This window comes from Mercenaria mercenaria, chromosome 1, assembly GCF_021730395.1.
Source record: "Mercenaria mercenaria strain notata chromosome 1, MADL_Memer_1, whole genome shotgun sequence".
Lineage (NCBI taxonomy): Eukaryota > Metazoa > Mollusca > Bivalvia > Venerida > Veneridae > Mercenaria > Mercenaria mercenaria.
The window spans coordinates 72,749,905-72,771,679 of NC_069361.1; the positions used below are offsets into that span (position 1 = coordinate 72,749,905).

The following is a 21,775-nucleotide window of genomic DNA, read 5'->3' on the forward strand; positions in this document are numbered from 1 at the left end:
TGATTTTTGCAACATACAATTAAAAAGACTTGAGTTTAAACCTTTTTTTATTAAAAACATAAAGCTTTTAAATAATTTTGGGGCCTATACATCTTTTCTGTTTAACAAGTTTAAAAATTTTTTTAAAAACCCACCCCCCCTTCTATTTTGACAATCATTATAAAAGCTGAAATACTTTTCTTCAATTGAATAGTTAGATTTTAAAAGATATTTTCCAAAATTTAAGCGTTCACTTTAACTGATACAGTTAGGCTAAATATCCACGACACCTGGATTGCGGGATAAATCACTTTTTTTCATAATTTCAGTAAACTTTGGTTTCAGTCAAGTGATATTTGATTTTATTCAACGTCGTCTTTAAAAACATAGTTTGTGATACCTACCATTGCTGTTGTAAATAAGCAATTAATTCAAATTTGTACAATTTGAAAAAAAAGCAAACCTTTTTTTTTTCTTAATGCTATAAATCCATTTGCATAAACTGCCAAAATCTAGTTTGTAAAGAAATGGCCAAAAAGTAAGCAATCGAGAATTGGTAAAAAAAAAATTGGTCGACGTAGCTAAAGAAAAGGTGTACTTCATTTATAAACTTTAAGGTTTATTTTAGATGCGGGTTTGAGCGCGGCCCGAGCAGTGGCGGTAATTTTTGTAAGCAAGACACATAATTGAAACTTTGTATGGATTCCACTAGAGTCTTGAGAGGGATCAAAATTAATAGCAATTTTTAACTCGTTACAAACCTCCCAGAGGTTTAGCAGGTATGAATCGGACCTGTTTGACCTTAACTTATGACCCTTAATATTTGTTTGGGCTACTCCGATTGGAACATAGGTCCACTCAAATCTTGCTTGCTGTCTGATACTGATTTTGTTCTAAAGCTCGTCTCAACATATATAGAAAATGAGAAGATTTTCTTTTAAGTTTTGCTATTCTGATATCAGGTCGTTGTGGTTTACTATTTTTTCTTTTTCATTACAATCCTATATCCGGTTTTATGGGTTCACTTCAAAGTTGTTTTTGTTCGTATAAACATTTTTGTTATCAGATCAGTGACCGCAGATTTCAACAAAACAAAATATGTTTTACAGCTGATTAAATAAAGATAAAAATAGCAGGATATTTATATGTTTACAAGTGAACTAAGGATACTCTAAATTTTATTTTGATGAGAAAAATTTCTGCTGTGATAGCATACTTAGGCGAATTGCTTCAATGGAACTTTTCGTGTTATTTCCTGGTATAGCGCGTACTCTTTCTGTAAGTTATGAATTAATTCGTTTGTTTATTGTGTTTGCTTTGGGGAAAAGGCCGTTTTTCAGCAGTATTTCAGTTCTGTAACAGTGGGCACTAAACATAATCAGTTTTCCTGCACTCTTTACCAGAATTTACTGGTCCTCTGCAAGTAACCGCCAACTTCCCCACATGAACCAGAGGCGGAGGACGAATGATTTCTGACAAAGTCTTTTATCAGTCGTCACGGAGAACATACGCCTACCCCGGTGATCGAACGCACGACCCTGTCATCCGTAGATTATGCGCTCTTCCTTTTGAGCTAAGCGGGCGGGCGAATGAATTCGTAGATTTAATACGAATGAGATAGTAATTCGTGCGTATGACATAGTAAGTCGTACGCACATATTTGAAACATTTTCATATGTCAGTATAATGTCACTCTAAGGTTTCCGTATTTCACATTTCTGAGCTTTCTTGTCAATAAACACACAAAAGCTATCACGCCCCTATGTAACAGAATGTGCGTTTTATCAACAACACTCGTGCTTCGCATCGGCAATAACTGGAGAAAAAAAAAACAAGTCAATCGGTTTTTTTTTTTAAATTTTGTGGTATTAAAGTAGTTGTTCATAAATATATATACCCCAAGCAAATTATTTAATCATAGCTGAGTGCTGAATTTATCAGCATTCATGAATATTTAAATTTATTAGCAATAACTAGACCACAGCGGCGGATGCCTATTTACATGTTTTTCAATGAATTATTGAAATATTGTAATTAACTATATCTGATACATAAATATCAAGCATACAAAATTGGTAAAAACCATGCAAAAAAAAAATATATATAGAAATTTGCCTGTTTAACATGTAATATAAGATAACATTCATTCGATCTTTTATTTTCACTCGTAAACACAGATCGTTTATTGAAAGATATTTCGATCTTACACGCTCAAATCTAAAATGCACAATAGTAACAAATTCAGTATAACCGAACGTGACAATGTCACACGCACATTATCCCATGGACACAATACCCCATGGGACCCCAGGGCCCCAATCATATATTTTAATTTTACTTGTAAGTACTCACGTTTTATTTAATAAAAATCAAATGGGTTATTTTGTTCACCTTGGTGGAATTGAGATGAGGGATTTTCTCCAGGGCAGAGGATTTTGTCAAATCTCGATACCTCGACTCCGGTTATTTCGGTATCTCGAGTGGATTTTTCCGGTCCCGATTTTTTCCTTCTTATTTTATATAAATCAACTACGGATATCTCGATTTGTTTATTTCGATTTTTTCGATAACTCGACTAAATTTTCAATCCCCAACTTTAAAATTTACTCTATTTTGACATCGGTTAACTCGAGTGGACATTAATCGTCTGCCAAACTGCACGCGCTTGTATGGCCTAAGACCACAGTTATTTTTACTATATGTTCTATATAGGCACTGGACACTATAGCAATTTTGCATGCATTCCAACCCCTATAAAAATACCTGAACTCAACAGAACTATCCAAGAGAAAAAATTCCAGCCACAGTAAACATTGGGTTGAGCGGCTCTTTTTTCCACCATTTTGAACCAAATCACATGCGTGTGAAGAATACTCTCTAGATGGCCGCAAACAGGCAAAACAGGTCCTATCAAAAAGTCATGTTATGCATATTCTGACATTTTTGTTCTGTCAAATTGTACATGTACCTACTATTTCATATCTCCTCTATTAAATCATACCATTTATTGCAGGTCTTTCACTCAAAAATTCACCAATATTCATCATCAAACAGAGGAACTATTTTCCGCGTAACCACTTCCGTATTGTGGTCGACCAAGGGCAAATAACTGTGGTCTTGTGCCGTATTCGCTCTGTCGTCTGCCGCCGGTGGTGCGAAAAACAACACGCGCGGTAACTCACTCACTGATCCTTCTTACGACCCGAAACCAATTAACCGGTGCTCGATCATGTGTCATTAATTGTTCGTCTGCGACGTAAGCTGTGTAAATAACACGCGGATTGAGCAATTTGTATTGAATTGTGTCAAAACTGAATCTGATGAAAATGATACAACAAGATGCAGCGGTCAAAAGGAGATGAAAATTTAGTTGGTTTAAACCTATGAGCGAGTTTCACATCATGTGTCCGCGGAATAAATTAACACCCTACTTTCGTTTTCAAGTAAACAACTCGATAATATGCGAATATTAGCATGAAAAGTGTCTTATTTTATGTAAAATTCATTCAACGGGTGAAATAATGCCATTTGGTCCCCGGTTTACGCGCAAATGCGCGAAAAATGGAAAAATTAGGATCTATCTATTAGGGATTATTTCGATTACACTACGCAAGCACATTTTTGACCGGATTACTGCTATATAACCGTTAGAAACTAGGAAGTAGGTTGAACAAAGGTACGAAACAACATCAAAAGACTTTATTAATAATTTATTTCAGAAGGTAATACCTAATCAATATGTAAAACATGTGTTTGTACGAATAGTGTTTTTATCAACACAAAACTTCATCACCCCATCTACCGACCAAAGTTGACCTTACTTCAGTTATCTTGATTTCTCGATATGTCGTCTTTTTTTCCCTTGGTCCCGACGAAGCCGAGATATCGAGATTTGACAGTATTGACAAAATTTTAGATTTTTTGTCCTGTCACTATAACTGGGTGTGAATTTTATTTGATTAGTTTCCACAAAGATACTCTTTGGTTTCCATTTTACACTTAGATTAAACATCGCATTCTCAGCAGATTTTTGCCTCTTATCACCACCAGTCTGAAACCAAATTGACAAATTTTTGCTTGTTAAATGTGATTCTTAAAATAGCACAACATTTTGTTTCCCTTTCAAGGTAGGATTCGTTCATTAAACTTTCAAAGAATATTTTATGTGTGATTTTTTTATATCTATTAATATCGTGACTTGCACGTCAGATGTAATCTCACTACGTTTTTGTTTGCATTCAAATATACCTACTGTCGATCACCTTTCACATATGAAATAGAAGATGAAAACATCTAGGATAAACCATAAAACTAAGAAAAAATAATTTACTTTCAGGGTGTGACTGGTCTAGATAATCCAGCCTTTCAGAAGTCGGTTGAGGTAAGTAATAAACACTTGCTTTCAAAATGGCATAAATACGAGGGGAAATCTGAGGTAGGTTTAATTGGCCTGAGACCGTAAGACGAGGGCCAATACGACCTTTCGATAATCTGTGTCCGAGCCATGGAAAATACATGTGTCTATTGACTATTTAATTACATGATCACTTAAATATTTTAAATCACTTTTAGAAATATTAAATAGACATTCATATCAGTCTGGAAAAATAAAAAGTGTTTATCCTTTCCTTACTGATATTTTAGCGGCCCCGTACAATAACATATCGTCAGAAATAAAAGCCTTATTGGACCAAACATTTAATGAAAATAGACCCGTTTGCCAGATCATTACAGATGTGCAGGCTGGTAAAATATCGCACGGACTGAAACATTTGGTGAACAATTGTGGAACTCTGGACAAAATTAATGTTAACAATAATGTAGCCGACTTAGGTTGACTTTTCCAGTCTGAACATTTCAACGCACATGTGAAAAATTCCATATATATTTCAGCACATATTTTAATAATTGAGCCGCACCATGAGAAAACCAACATAGTGCATTTGCGATCAGCATGGATCCAGACCAGCCTGCGCATCTGCGCAGTGCTGTTCGCTTGCCAAGCCTATTGCAAGTAGAGAAACCGTTTTCTCATGGCGCGGCTCAAATGTGTAGCAATTGGCTAAACGCTTACAGTCAGATTTGTCTTTTATACAGGATGACGTGTCGATTAATTACGAGATTGAAGATATCTGGGCATTGCCAGAATTGAAGGTTGACTTTAAACCATGGAACAGTGAGTATAAAACAAGTGTGGTCTGGGATGCAATACCGACCATGTATTACATGTAGTAAACTTTTGAGCGTGTCTGACTATTCTCTCACCAATCTTTTTTTAGTGATATTTGTGTTATTTGAACTCAAAAATGATATCAAAGGCAAGTGTATCGGGAAGAGGAAGATACAAATTTGTCTTTTTTTTGCTACATTTGAAACTTTAAAAGGTAACCATACAAAAACAATAACTCCCTTGCGTTTTGCACGCCTTTGATAATGTTTAGATGATTGACAAATGTAATGCGAAATACATAACGATTAGTCTGCGCGTCAGGTTACGGGTAAATTGACTATGTTTACGACGATTCAATACGGAAGTAAATACGTCTTAATCGAGTCTCCTACTAGTTTATAGAGAATTTAATTCAAAGAAGATGCAAGGTTAAATATTGAGTTGCGTGTAATTCATTGACGTGAAGTGATCTCTAAGTTCGGAGCGAGGGGGGACTGGGGCGCGAGGGACGTGTAATTCATTGGCGTTGAGAGATCTCGAAGTAGGGGGCGAGGAGGAGGGTGAGGGGGTGGTAAAGGAGGGAACGCAGTCGCGGTCACCTAGCTTAACAGACCAATATTTATTTATCTTATTTTTATTCTGACAATTCAGACATAAATAAACGGTCTTCACCTTATTGACAATAGACATCAAAATGTTATTGATCAGTACAGTACAACCTCTCCAGAGTGGCCCTCTCTTAAGCGAAAACCTCTCTGTAACAACATCATCAAAATTTCCCTAAGCTGAAATATACTATCAATTTTAGCCCCTCAGAACAACAACCTCTACATAACAGTCAATATTTGTATCATCCAAAGGGTGTTGCTCTATAGAGGTTGCACTGCTCTATAGAGGTTGCACTGTATATCTAAATCCCCTCTAAAATAGGTTTGTTCCCTTGATCTACTATTATTACTGAAATAAATCGTTTCTTTCGTTCAAAAGTTACGTATGAGGGTGGGGACATAGCATACCTTACTCCTCAACATCTGCCCAAGCCCGCTCCCTGTTCCTGCGTCTATATAATTCTTTATTGTTTCTAATTTTCAGAGCTTACCGGAGCAGAGAAATTGAAGAGACTATTTCTGCACTACATTCTGAAGATTGTTCTGCTGTTATGTGCTTTGTACATTTTCATCTGCTCGCTCAGTTTCCTTGGTGATGCTTTCAAACTGCTTGGAGGTAAACTGAATGCAACATAATCATTTTTAGCTCTACTATTCATAGAATAGTAGAGCTATTGGACTCGCACGTCCGTCCGCGTCGGCGTCCCGATTTGGTTAAGGTTTTGTATGTAAGCTGGTATCTCAGTAACCATTTGTGGGAATGGATTGAAACTTCACACACTTATTCACTGCGATAAACTGACTTACATTGCACATGTTCCATAACTCTATTTTGTATTTTTTTTTACAAAATTATGCCCCCTTTTCTACTTAGAAATTTTTGGTTAAGGCTTTGTATGTAAGCTGGTATCTCAGTAACCACTTGTGGGAATGGATTGAAACTTCACACACTTATGTACTGTGATAAACTGACTTATATTGCGCAGGTTCCATAACTCTATTTTGCTTTTTTACAAAATTATGCCCCTTTTTGACTTAGAAATTTTTGGTTAAGGTTTTGTATGTAAGCTGGTATCTCAGTACTCTCTAATGGGAATGAATTGAAACTTCACACACTTGTTCACTGTCATGATCTGACATGCACAAAGCAGGTCCCATAACTCTGCTTTTTTCAAAATTATGCCCCTTTTTCGACTTAGCAGTTTTTTATTAAGTTTTTGTATGTAAGCTGGTATCTCAGTATCCACTAATGGGAAAGTATTGAAACTTCACACACTTGTTCACTGTCATGATATGACATGCAGTGCAAAGGTTCAATAGCTTTACTTCCCATTTTACAAAATTATGCCCCTTTTTCAAGTTAGCAGTTTTTGGTTAAATTTTTATATGTAAGCTGGTATCTCAGTACCCACTAATGGGAATGGATTGAAACTTCACACTTGTCCACTGTCATGAGCTGATAAGCACTATGCAGGTTCCATAACCCTGTTTTGTAGTTTTACTAAATTATGCCCCTTTTTCTACTTTTATATTCATTCAATTGACAAGGCTGTTGAATAGTCGAGCGTTGCTGTCCTCCGAAGCTCTTGTTATATATGGCGGGGAATATTAACCTTTAGCCTGCTTGTGGCAAGTGATTCTGCCTGTGCGCCAAGTGCAGACCAAGATCAGCCTGCACAGCGTGCGGGCTGGTCATGGTCTACCCTGTTCGCTATTCAGTCAGTAAATTTTCATTGAATACCCCTTCAAATAATAAATGGTACTGACCAAATTGAATGATGGACCAGTCCATTTTAGAAATTTAGCAGGGTAAGGGTTAATTATAACCCATAATCAAACTTAGTATGCTTTACCATAACAGTTACTGTATTGCTATACGAAAATTCTGAAAGAATGAAAACAAATCACATAAATTTTAATACCAGTGTCAGCCTTGAAAAAATGTCTGTGCGTCAATGCATCAGCTCGCTTTCACTCGTTTCACGATTAAACGTTTTATTTTGTAAATGCCTTCTGTTTAAATATGACTTTTTCTAAAGTATGATTTTAAAATTTCACTTTTTTCATTTAACCGATTTTGTGTGTGGGTGTGTTTGCGTTTATACTTTTGAAGTACGTAATGGATGAGCCAAGTTATGTCTCTATATACAAAACAGAAAACAGTCATATAGATAAGAATTGAACAAACAAGTGAATGAAGTATTGCCATGCAATACAAAGTCCCCTACTGGAAGGCACCTAATTTTCTCTACTGCAGTATAACATAATGAACTGATATCTGTCAATGATGTATAAACAATATTGTACTACATATAAAATATGTTATAACAACACACTTGGATTAAAATGTGCATATATAAAAACCCACAGTTGTTTTCATATTGAATTTTTTTGGCTGATTATAAAAATGTTATCATGTAAGTTATTTATAGTAACAACAAAGGGAAATTAATCTTTAAAAAAAAAAAAAAAAAAAAAAAAAATAATATAAGTCCACAAGAAACTCTTTACCAGGTAGAGATAGGTCAAAATACACTTAAAATTTGGATGTAACATGCATGCTGTACCACAGAAAAGTGGTCTCGATTTTTCTCTACCGCCAGTAATAAAAAAGTTACATAAAAATCTATTTATAGTAACAACAAAGGGACGTAATTCTAAAAACAAGGGTGCCTCATGGTGGTGAACATTTGGTCCAAGTTACATCAAAATCCCTCCATGCATGAAGAAGAAATGTTCCATACAAAGTCATTCTTGAATTTGACCTTTGACCTCTAAATATGACCTTGACCTTAGACCTAGGGACCTGGTTCTTGCGCATGACATGTTGTCTCATCCAGGGGAATATTTGTGCTAACTGATATCTAAATCCTGCTTTGCATGACAAAGTTATAGACCGGACAGGAAAAAAATCCTCTTGACCTTTGATCTCAAAGTGTGACCTTGACCTTTAAGCTAGGGTACTGGGTGTCGTCTCATCATGGGAAACATTTGTGCCAAGTAATATTAAAATCCCTTCATGGATGGCAGAGTTATGGACAGGACAGGAAAAAAACTCTGTTGACCTTTGACCCCTAATTGTGACCTTGACCTTTGAGCTAGGGGTCCGGGATTTGCGCATGACACGTCGTCTCATCATGGGGAACACTTGTGCTAAGTGATATTAAAATCCCTTAATGAATGTCAGAGTTATGGACCGGACACGAAACAGACCCTGTTCATGCTATGTTAACATTTGACTGCTAAGTGTGACCTTGACCTTTGAGCTAGGGGACTGAAAGTTGTGCATGACACATCGTCTTATTATGAGGTACATTTGTGCCAAGTAATTTTAAAATCCCTTCATAGATGGGAGAGTTATGGACCGGACAGGAAAAAAGCCTTGTTGACCTTTGACCTCCAATTGTGACCTTGACCTTTAAGCTAGGGGTCCAGGTTTTGCGCATGACACGTCGTCTCCTCATGGGGAACATTTGTGCCAAGTAATATTAAAATCTCTTCATGGATGGGAGAGCTATGGACCGGACAGGAAAAAAGCCCTGTTGACCTTTGACCTCCAATTGTGACCTTGACCTTTGAGCTAGGGGTCCGGGATTTGCGCATGACACATCATCTCATCATGGGGAACATTTGTGCCAAGTAATACTAAAATCCCTTCAAGGATGGGAGAGTTGTGGACCGGACAGGAAAAAAGCCCTGTTGACCTTTGACCTCCAATTGTGACCTTGACCTTTGAGCTAGGGGTCCGGGTTTTGCGCATGACACGTCGTCTCATCATGGGGAACATTTGTGCCAAGTAATATTAAAATCCCTTCATGGATGACAGAGTTATGGACCGGACACGAAATTGCGGACGGACGGAATGACGGAATGACGGAAAAGTGCATTCCTATAGTCCCCAAAACTGGTTTTCAACCAGTAGGGGACTAATAAAATTATACCACTTTCGTTGCATATATTAACTCAAAAGATTGTATGATTCTCCAAAAAGAAAAGAAACTGAAATTTGATAATTTATTATATTCAACAGGTAAAGCAGCTGGACAGGCTTTCTCAGAGAACGAGATCTTGTCAAACCCAGTCGCTGGTTTAATGATCGGTGTTCTTGCCACTGTTTTGTTACAAAGTTCGAGCACCACGACGTCCATTGTGGTCAGCATGGTTGGATCTGGGGAATGTAAGTGATTCTATAGCACACATAGTTTTGTTTGCTTTAAGATTGTGGACCATTAATGGCAGTCGGTAGTTTCCGTGCAATATACGCGTTCTTGTACGGCGTTTCAGCATTGTAGCTCATACGGGCATCAATCTAATTACCTCGGCCTTTATGCTACGCAATAATTAGTTATTCTAACGGAGGATTCCGGAGATGGCCGAGGCTTCCCGATTGATACGGGCATATGGTTTACCTTTCATTCCGGAGAATGCCGAAATCACATACGGAGAAAACGTAATTGTACGGAAATATCCGATTATCGTTACAGGTCCACTACCAAGTACACAATATACTTCTTCAACTTTCCGCAAACAAAGCGGATTCTTTTCAAATATGGAAGAGAATGTGTTTGTTCAATCCCGTTTTTCTGCGGTATTTCAGTTCTTAAACGACGGTTTTATACTTACAACGAGTCCGTCAAGCATTTCAAATTGAAACAGATATGACTTTGAGTTTCGGTCATTTCGCTCTGTAGGCTTGCTAAGACCTCAAATTAAGATCACATTATCTTCTTGCAGTACTGACGGTGAAACAAGCTATTCCGATCGTCATGGGGGCCAATATTGGTACATCTGTGACCAACACAATTGTTTCACTTGGTCAGATCACCAACAAGGACGACTTTCGGCGGGCTTTCGCTGGTGCCACAGTTCACGACGCATTTAACTGGCTGACCGTGTTAGTTTTTCTGCCAATAGAAATCATAACAGGTATGCAGTTACACAAACCGTTGCTAACTGAAAAACATCTTTAAAAAAAGCTAAACTTAAGACGTTTATCGCGATTCTTGGTACGCAGCAAATGCCAAAAAAGTTGGGCATTAGTACATTTGTGTATCAAAAGATTATATACAAAAGTCATTCATAGCTGTTTCTATTGCTTTAGATTTAAATGAGACATATAGTCACAAAATTTTGGTTCCGACTCATTGGTGTCAAACCACTGCTGGAGGTATTCAAAGTTTAGACGGTCACCGTAGTTGACTTTGGAAATCTTACAGAACATAAGACTCGTGAAAACGACGTTGTAATATTCTTACCATTTTCTGTACATGTGTTGCTTTAAACATGTTTTGGCACATTTCTGTTTATAGCCAGCACTCCGCTGGATAAATGTTTTGACAAGCCGGTATTGTGGCTTGATGATGTGCAAGATAACATTGCGAAATGCATTGCAGGGTACCTGGAAAGGTTAAGTGGTGCAATTATTGACAGTATTCCAGAGTTCAGTGAGGACATGAAGGACTTAAAAAGAGATTATCTAAAAGTCATCACGAATCCATTTACCAAACTTATTATCCAGGTAATACCATTATAACAAAACAAAAAAGATGACGTAGCACGCACCTTGCATTTGAGATAAAAACCGAAAGTTCCGAATGACGTTTTCAGAATACAAGTGCAATATAAAGCACTAAAATAATTCATTCTTCTAACATGTGCATACCGTTTTGACACTGAAGGCGGTGCAAAAATAATGTTATCAATTAAACCAAGGTTAAATCCTTTCAAAACAACTGCCATTGGTTTAAATGGAAAATGGAAACCGTGTCCAGTAGGCCCCTACTAATGTTTTATAATTACGTATGCGAGGTAAATTTGTGCGTAGGGGAGTGTGTGTGTGTGTGTAGGGGTGGTGGTGGGGGCGGGGGTGGCTAAGTGGTCAGATTCCTGATCTGGCGGTGTCTGGGTCGAAGCATGTTTTGGCCAAAAGTAGTTTGAATAACTTGAAATTCTTGAGAAAAAGTCCTGATCTGGCGGTGTCCACAGGGACCCGTCACATGCTATGATAGAGGGGTAGAATTTCTTTTAAAGGCGTACGCTAGAATTCCCTGTATGTGAGATGGGCGAAAATTTTCACAATGACAGAATTTCTTTAAACTTTTGATATTGAAGGACAATCATCTAAGAAACAAAAATATGCAATAAAAATCATAGGTCACCGGTATCGAAAAAGAGTTATCTGCCATTGAAAACGTCATTTTTGGGGGAAATGCCGTTTTCAAGGGCAGATAACTCTCTTTCTATATCGGTGACCTATGATTTTTATTGCATTTTTTGTTTCTTAGATGATTGTCCTTCGATATCCAAAGTTTGAAGAAATTCTGTTATTGGGAAAATTTTCGCACCAAATTCTAGCATACGTCCTTAAATGTTTTTTTAATGAAATTCAAGAAAGAAAATCATATATAAACCATATATAGTCTCTATATATGGTTTATATTTGACTTTTTCCCTTGAATTTCATTAAAAAACATTTGAAAGACATTTTATCTCTCTATCATAGCATGTGACGGAACCCTATGGCGGTGTCTGGGTCGAAGCATGTTTTTGCCTAAAGTAGTTTGAATAACTCAAAATGCAGGAGAAAAAAGATGCATTCTTATGATACGCGTTATTAAAACCTAAAGTCATCTCTGATAATACAGTTTTCTACAATCCTGTATGTTTTAATGATGTCCATTCCTATAATTTTTTTGACCCTTTATGTATAATACTAATAGATGTGTTTGTATAGAAGTCGGGCCATTCTGGCTCATTTATGAAATGAATGAGTATATGTTCTGTTCTGTTCTGTGTAAAAGAAATACACCAGACATCAATTTAGATGTTTGTTTTATGGTTTACAGATTGACAAGAACGTGATCACGAAAATTGCGAAAGGGGACGTGGAGTATTTAGACAAATCTATCATCAAGCATGTCTGCTGTGACAAACTGGACAATGGAACCAAAGTAAATTGTCACACATGTAAGTAAATAAATGTGAACAAGACTTTTGCCCAGCAGGCAGAAAAATTCCTCTTCCAGAAGGGGTATTAGTGATATTTACTACCACAAGAACCACATATCTGATATTGAAATTTAATTGAAGAACCTGCATATTATCCAGATAACGTTCCATCTGTATGTCCGGTTTGATAAAAAAGTTTTCTTTTTTGAAAGTCAACACAGGATCTATCTTTTGTAATTGATGGATAGACAGACAAACGGACGAACCTACATATAAAGAGACAAATAAAAAAAATGCTTTCAATCTATGTTCCATATTTTATGACTAAATAATTATGGGTTTTTTGGACTATGAAAAGAGTAGCACAGCAACCTCGTTTGTTGCAAACATAAAGGGATTTTCATAAGCTTATTTTTTCAATATTTTGTACTCTTAAATGTTAACGTAGGTTCCGTCTTTGTGACGGAATAAAGAATGGAGCGGGTAACCATAAGTCTGCTCTAGTGAATCGCAAATGATGGACTAAGACCGCCATAAGCACTTAAAAGATAAAATTGATCAACGGAGTTAATTTTCTCAAATTTATGATTAAAAAAAGTCTTAGAGGTTTTGTCTGTTAAACAAAATGAATTGTACGTCTAGGAAAAATGAAAATGTAAAGCCAAAATACATGTATACGTGTCGGAAAAGGAGACATTGAATTATCCAGCTGTTCATACTTTTTATTGTTGTAATTTCAGGCAAGTTCTTGTTTGAGGGGATTTCCCAGCCAGGAAAATGGAGCGACGCCGCGATAGGGGCAATTCTTCTTGTTATCGCCCTTGCTCTACTCTGTGTTTGCCTCGTTCTCATTGTCAAACTCCTGCATTCCCTGCTGCGCGGACAAATTGCACACATTATTCGAAAGTTCGTTAATGCAAATTTTCCTGGAAAATGCGGTTATTTCACGGGCTATCTTGCTATCCTCATCGGCGCTGGACTGACGATTCTGGTTCAGTCAAGTTCGATCTTCACATCATCCATAACACCTTTGGTTGGTATGGGAGTGCTTAGTTTAGACAGGATGTATCCCCTGACCCTTGGCTCAAACATCGGAACCACTGCCACGGGAATTCTCGCTGCCTTCGCTCAAGATCCAGATAAGATCCCAAATTCGCTTCAAATTGCGTTATGTCATCTCTTCTTCAACATTTCCGGGATTGTCATCTTCTATCCACTTCCGTTTTTCCGACCACCTATCAACATGGCGAAATTCCTAGGAGTCCAAACTGCTAAGTACAGATGGTTTGCAATTGTCTACTTGATCATAGCCTTTTTGTTATTACCAGCAGCTGGATTTGGACTTTCAGTAGCCAGCTGGATCGCACTTGCGGCAGTATTTATCCCAATTGCGGTACTTATTCTCATCATTATGCTAATCAAACTAATACAAAACAAGCGTCCACAATGTCTTCCGCCTGTGATGCGCAACTGGAAATGGCTTCCGGAACCACTGAGGTCGCTTGCACCATTTGACCGTTTTTTGATGAGTATTACCGGAAACTGCTATTGTTGTCGGAAAGTCGGCTGCCTGAAAGCAATAACAGACGATTCTGATGAGAGGACACACAGGCGAACCAACAAAGAATTCAGTGGAGTTAACAGTGATTCAAACACGAAGTTGGGTGACGACTTCCATGCTGTTAGCTATGATGACAGTTACGAAAAGAGTAGCAGTGAAACGAAATTCGGTACTCAAGTAATCGGTGACTCGATGAAGAATGATAGTGGACCGAGTGTGATATCATACGATAATGAAATCATCAGTACGAAAATGTAGATTGTTTAAAATTTTAGCAAGATTACGGTGAGAATATAAATGAAAAAATGATGTCTTTGTTGGCAAACGCTCTGACCATAATGAGGGAGGGTAACATATAAATCTTTATATTTGCACAACTTCTAAAGGATCTGCTCTAACGAAAAAATCGATGTTAGAGAAGACTTTAAAACTGTTCTAGAAACATTTTCGTTTAAAAGCGTTTGGCATTATTTGTATGCCAGACTTCATAGTTTGGACATAACAGTTAGTTAATTAACGATTTGCAGATCTGAGGGAATGCAAATATGTTTTTTACGAATCTCACAGACATAGATTTTAATGAATTAACTGAAAAAAAACTTCCGCATTATATACACAAACCGACAGTTCAAAGAATTCACACTATCTTGGTGCAACAAAAGAATTGTTATATAAAAGTTAACTTGTAAATATCTTGTGCAATATGGTGTTTTTAATAACATTAAGTGTTTAACAAGAGCTGTCCGTAAGACAGCCAAGCTCGACTATTCGAAATATTGTCCCAGAAGCAGGAAAATATTACCCCAAAAGGTTAAATATCAAAAGAGTTTTAAGTTCAAAAGGGGGAATAATTTGACCAAAATGCATATCAGTTATGGGACTTGCTGCTATCAACTAGTTTTATAACCCCGAAGGCACATGTGAAGTTTCAATTCAATATCTGCATTAGTTTTGGAGATAGAAACTTGCATGTAAAACTTTAACCAGAATTTTCAAAGTCCAAAAGGGGGCATAATTTGCCCAAAATACATGCCAGAGTTATGGGACTTGATCCAGTGAGGTTAGTAATTGATCTAGAAAAAGAAAAAATAAGTTTAAAATCTATATGCCTTTTAGTAATAGCTGTATGTACTTGCACGCAAAACTTTAACCAGAATTTGCTAAGTCCAAAAGGGGACATAATTTGGCCAAAATGAAGGTCAGAGTTATGGGACTTGACCCAGAGAGGTTGGTAATTGACCTAGAAAAAGAAAAAATAAGTTTCAAAGCTATATGCCTTTAATTGATTGCTGTATGTACTTGCATGCAAAAACCTAACCAAGGTGTGACGCCGACGCCGACGCCAGGGTGAGTAGAATAGCTAGACTATTCTTCGAATAGTCGAGCTAAAAATTGTTCATCTTTTTTCTAAAAACTTCTAGCATATTTTTAACTTATGTACATAATATGGATCTTTTTTTTTATTTTTGATAATAAAAATCATTATTATGTGTCAGTCTTGTTGTAAATGAATTATCTTTGAAAATTGTCTTAGATAATCATTTTTTCTAAACTAGTTATCTGTTCCATTTATAGTAGCATATACATCTAAGCACGTGGCCGCTTTTCACCTCCACAAACGGTGACGGCCTATGAAGCTCATACGAGCAATGGCTTTCCTGAAAACCGGAAAATACCGAAATCATACACGAAGAAACGGTAGTCAAACAGAAATCACCGGTTGTCAGTACGCGTCCACTACGTAAAGGCGTTCAGCTATGAACAGTAATAATAGAACATCCTTTACCAGACATAGTTGATTTGATTGTTTATATGAGCCGCGCCATGAGAAAACCAACATAGTGGCTTTGTGACCAGCATGGATCCAGACCAGCCTGCGCAGTTCGGTCAGGATCCATGCTGTTCACTAACGATTTCTCTAATTGTAATAGCCTTTGAAAGCGAAAACATGGATCCTGACCAGGCTGGTCTTGATCCATGCTGGTCGCAAAGCCACTATGTTGGTTTTCTCATGGCGCGGCTCATATAATGCCACAGGTTCCGCATATCACGGGTTTGAATCTGCAGGATATTCATATCGACTGTGAGCAGCTGAACAAAGACTTTTTTTGTTTTGTTTTGACAACATATATCGTAAGACATTGGTAGTTTTAATGACATATTAACATTTAAATATTAAAGTTCCGGATAGCCATATTAAAGTTCCGGATAGCCATATCAAAGTTTTGGATAGCCGTTGCACATCTCTCGTAAACGTTTTATTCGCTAAAGATTAAAGAAAAATTCAATGTGCTCTAGCAAGATATTTAATTCTTCATAAACCCTCCTGACAGGTTTCAAAATCATTTAAAAGAAATGTTTCTTTGGAGAACCTCTACCAAAATTAGAAAATCATACTTCGGCAAAGGATGAAGTATGTAGTCATCACTATTACTGAAGCGGATACAAGGTGGAGGTGGGGGTGGGGGACGCGTGATAGGTGTTGCACATTTCAATAGCTCTCGTAAACAGACTCAATCAACCCGACTCTTCTATTATATTGCTTGGTTGCTTTCCATGCTTCCAAAGGATCTTTTCACAATTTTTATGTCCCCCTTCGAAGAAGGAGGGGTATATTGTTTTGCAGATGTCTGTCGGTCGGTCGGTCTGTATGTAGACCCATCCGTTTCCGGATGATAACTCAAGAACGCTTGGGCCTAGAATCATGAAAGTTGATAGGGAGGTTGGTCATCACAAGCAGATGACCGCTATTGATTTTGAGATCTATATGTCAAAGGTCAAGGTCACAGTGATCCTGATTAGTAAAATGGTTTCCGGATGATAACTCAAGAACGCTTGGGCCTAGGATCATGAAAGTTGATAGGAGGTTGGTCATCACCAGCAGATGACCCCTATTGATTTTGAGATCAGTATGTCAAAGGTCAAGGTCACAGTGACCCTGAACAGTAAAACAGTTTCCGGATGATAACTCAAGAACGCTTGGGCCTAGGACCATGAATGTTAATAGGGATGTTGATCATGACCAGCAGATGACCCCTAATGATTTTGAGTTCAGTATGTCAAAGTTCAAGGTCACAGTGACCAGGAACAGTAAAATGGTATCCAGGCAATAACTCAAAAACGCTTAGGCCTATTGTCAAGAAAATTGATAGTGAGGTTGGTCGTGAGCAGTAGATGATCCCTATTGATTTTGAGGTCATTAGGTCAAAGGTCAAGGTCACATTTGCCAGGAACAGTTAAACGGTTTCTGTTCTTCTTGTCCAAAACCACAGGGCCTAGGGCTTTGATATTTGGTATGTAGCAAAATCTAGTGGTCCTCTACTAAGATTGTTCAGATTATTTCCCTGGGGTCAAATATGGCCCCACCCCGGGGGTCACATGGTTTCTATAGACTTATATAGGAAAAATCTTGAAAAACCTCTTGTCCAAAACCACAGGTCCTAGGGCTTTAATATTTTGTATATGACATCATCTAGTGGTCCGCTACTAAGATTGTTATAAATTATTCCCCTAGGGTCAAATATGGCCCCGCCCTGGGGGTCACATGGTTTACATAGACCTATATAGGGAAAAACTATGAAAATCTTCTTGTCCAAACCACAAAGGCTAGGGCTTTGATATTTGTAATGTAGCGTCATCTAGTGGTTCTCTACCAAGTTTGTTCAAATATCCCACTAGGGTCAAATATGGCCCCACCCCGGCAGTGACATGGTTCATATAGACTTATATAGGGAAAAACTTAGAATCTTCATGTCTATAACCTACATCATTCAAATTTGGACCACATGTATTGTTTTAAGTGGCAAGATGAACCTTGACATGAGTTGACCTTGATCTTGACCTAGTGACCTATTTTTACATTTCTGTAGCTACAGCCTTCAAATTTGGACCACATGCATAGTTTGTGTACCGAAACAAACTTTGACCTTGTTATTGACCTAGTGACCTACTTTCACTTTTCTGAAGCTACAGGCTTCAAATTTGGACTGCATGCATATTTTTGTGTTCTGAATTGAATTTTGACATTGATTTTTACCTAGTGTCTACTTTAACATTTTTCAAGCTACAGCCTCCAAATTTGAAGCACATGCATAGTTCTGTCTACCGAAATGAACTTTGACCTTGAAATTGATCTAGTGACCTTCTTTCACATTTCTCAAGCCACAGCTTCCAAATTTGGACTACATGCACAGTGTTTTGTACCGAAATGAAATTAAACCTTGATTTTGATCTTCAGCTAGTCTTGAAATTTGGAATATTAAAATGTGGCTCAGTGGTTGGTGCAAATATCACTCTAAGATCTCTTGTTAGGTTAATAGGTTAAAGGTCAAGGTCAGATTGGACCAGAACAGTAGAATTTTTGTTTACCGTGAGCTTATAATTTCTGTTCCTTGTGCATTTACTGAATGCATCAAGGGGGGCATTTCGTGTTCGACGAGCTCTTATTTTATTAGATTTGAAGAGAACGGCATCGCTAGTTAAGGAGATGTTCTTTAAAGAAAATGCTGACTACGGTAATGCAACGATCATACACGCTTCTAAAGGTGAGCTTAAGGTACTGGACCCGTAATGACAATCGGCAATTTCCGTTTGTTTACGTAATCTACTATCCATTTACGATTTCGGCATTTTACGTTTTTTTACGAAAAAATCTGTTCAGGCCGAAGAATGACGAAGTCAAATACGGAGGACACGTAATCGCTCGGAAATTGCTGATCGTCATTACGGGTCTGCTACCTTAAATCAGAACGAAAAGCGCATGTGTAACCTTACTGCTTGGTTTAAAAGGAAGGATTTTTTCAGGTGTTTCATGTATATCACGGTGTATGACCTTGACCTTGCATTGCACATCTGATTATGTTTAGTATGTGGACCAGTTTAGGCACAAAATATTCAAAGAGACAAAAATATATGGGGAAGAAACTGAGCTAAAGCTTTTCATGGGAACAGACGTGTTATTCTGTTATTATTAGCTTTATGCTTAAATGGTGGCTTTGAACTTAAACAAATACCGCTATAATTTGTCGAAAAATTCAGACAGGTGAGCCAACAGTTTCAGACGGTGTTCTAAAGTTTTCCTTTCCACTACCATGACAACCAGAATTCAGCATGTGTGACCTAGACTCTGAAAGAACAAGGCAGTCTGAAAGACAGCTATATCCCCCGCCGCTGTTATGGATAGTGAAAGGGTTGATAGTATTAGGCGGAAGCACTGACGTTATTAAGTATATTTTATAGTTCATGTATGACGACCAATGAATTTGAAAATCCTTAAAGGGGTCTAGGAAACACAGAGCGGACACACAATGGAAGGCTCAAACCTTTGACCTTGAGTTGTGACCTTGACCTTGAGCAACATGGCAGGCAGACCCATGAGTTCTGCACATCGTCTTGATGAGGTGATCATTTGACCCAAGTTTCATGAAAATCCTTCAAGGGGTTTAAGGCGGACACAAAATGGAAGGCTCTAACCTTTGACATTGAGTTGTGACCTTGACCTTGAGCCGACATGGCTGACTCCTAAGTTCTGCACATCGTCTTGATGCGGTGATCATTTGACTCAAGTATCATGAAAATCCTTCAAGGGGTTTAGGAGATACAGAGCGGACACGAAATGGAAGGCTCAAACCCTTGACATTGAGTTGTGACCTTGACCTCAAGCCAACATGGCAGACCCATGAGTTCTGCACATCATCTTGATGAGGTGATAATCTGACCAAAGTTTCATGATTATACTTCAAGGGGTTTAGGAGATACAGAGCGGACATGAAATGGAAGGCTCAAACCTTTGACCTTGAGTTGTGACCTTGATCTTGAACCGACATGGCTGACTTATGGGTTCTGCACATCGTCTTGATGAGGTGATCATTTGACCGAAGTTTCATGAGAATCCTTCAAGGGGTTTAAGGCGGCCACAAAATGGAAGGCTCAAACCTTTGACCTTAAGTTGTGACCTTGACCTTGAGCCGACATGGCTGACTCATAAGTTCACCACATTGTCTTGATGAGGTGATAATTTGACTCAAGTATCATGAAAATTCTTCAAGGGGCTTAGGAGATACAGAGCGGACACGAAATGGAAGGCTCAAACCCTTGACCTTGAGTTGTGACCTTGACCTTCAGTCAACACGGCTGACACGCAAGTTCTGCAAATCGTCTTGATGAGGTGATCATTTGACTCAAGTATCATGAAAATCCTTCAAGGGGTTTAGGAAACACAGAGCGGACACGGAATGGAAGGCTCAAACCCTTGACCTTGAGCCGACATGGTTGACTCGTAAGTTCTACACATCGTCTTGATGGGTGGCGGGGGATTATTAAGAAAGTGAAACACGTCCCTATGAAGTTTGATTGAAAATGCCTTAGTGGTTTGTGGGGATGGTCTTAAAATTAAGACCACAGACATCCAAAGATCATAAAGGCTCACGATTAGCACGTCAAGACCGCACAATAATGCTTATTTGACCTTTGATATCACTATATGACCTTCACCTTAACATAAGGTTGCACTTTAGAAAATTACGTTACAGAGTGAAAATGATCTCAATGTATGACCTGGACCAAAGAGCTATAAATATAAATGTATTTTATACTTCTTTGCCTTGACCTGAAATGGCCGGAGCTGCGTTACATCATGATCTCTTGATGTTTACGTAAGTGCAAAGTTATTTAAAGATGTATTTATTTATGCGTAAAAAGATATGGAACAATTTTGGAATGACATAGTAGAAGCAGACGCAATGTAAGAGTTTGTGCAGGAAGAGCAATGACATATGCAATGCTCATACTCCTGTTACACAATGCCATTAAATGAACTTCATGTTCCCAAAGGACCTGGCCCCGTGTTCACAAAACATTTTCAGTCTCAGATGAGTTTGATAATGAAACTTTAGTTTGTCCTTTATATCTAAACAGCATGTTTAAAACTAAATTTTAAGTTAGTAACTATTTTCAAGTAGCTATTCAGTATTGATGGTCAGATTCAGTTGGAATTTAACCTTGAAGTTTTATTAAAATTGATATTAAAATTTCAAACTCAGCTGAAACCGAAAAATGTTCTGTGAACACGGGACCAGAAGCCCGCCCGCTTAGCTCAATATGAGAGCGCAGATCTACGGATCGTGGAGTTGTGAGTTTGATCCCCGGGTGAGGCGTATGTTCTCTGTGACGATTTGATAAAAGGCACTGTCTGAAATCATTCGTCTTCCACCTCTGAATCATATGGAGAAGTTGGCAGTTACTTGCGGAGAACAGGTTTGCGGTGGTACAGAATCCAGGAACACTGGTTAGGTTAACTGCACGCCGTTTCAAAACTGAAATGCTGTTGGAAAACGGCGTTAAACACAAAACAAACAAAAAACCAAAGGACCGGAAATAACAAGAGCTGTCCGTAAGACAGCCAATGCTCGACTATTCGAATTGTTGTCCCAGAAGCAGGAATATGAAATGATAAAATATCTATAGAGTTTCAATACAGTATGGAGATAGTAACTTGCATGTAAAACTTTA

General features: G+C 37.9%; 1 protein-coding gene across 1 annotated transcript; it reads left to right on the forward strand.

Moving 5' to 3' along the window:
* The first annotated feature begins 1,139 nt into the window (after positions 1-1,139).
* Positions 1,140-15,761, forward strand: LOC123534274 (sodium-dependent phosphate transport protein 2B-like). Its single transcript, XM_045316447.2, has 9 exons — positions 1,140-1,257; positions 4,316-4,360; positions 5,077-5,155; positions 6,242-6,373; positions 9,788-9,934; positions 10,492-10,683; positions 11,151-11,275; positions 12,603-12,723; positions 13,446-15,761. The coding sequence occupies exons 1-9, from the start codon at positions 1,213-1,215 to the stop codon at positions 14,522-14,524; spliced, it is 1,965 nt and encodes a 654-aa protein (XP_045172382.1). The 5' UTR covers positions 1,140-1,212; the 3' UTR covers positions 14,525-15,761.
* Positions 15,762-21,775: the final 6,014 nt, after the last annotated feature.

Coding starts and splice junctions, on each gene's coding strand:
- LOC123534274 (XM_045316447.2), top strand. CDS start 1,213: ATGGAACTTTTCGTGTTATTTCCTGGTATAGCGCGTACTCTTTCT. Junction 1,258..4,315: donor GTATAGCGCGTACTCTTTCT/GTAAGTTATGAA, acceptor ATTTACTTTCAG/GGTGTGACTGGTCTAGATAA. Junction 12,724..13,445: donor CAAAGTAAATTGTCACACAT/GTAAGTAAATAA, acceptor TTGTAATTTCAG/GCAAGTTCTTGTTTGAGGGG.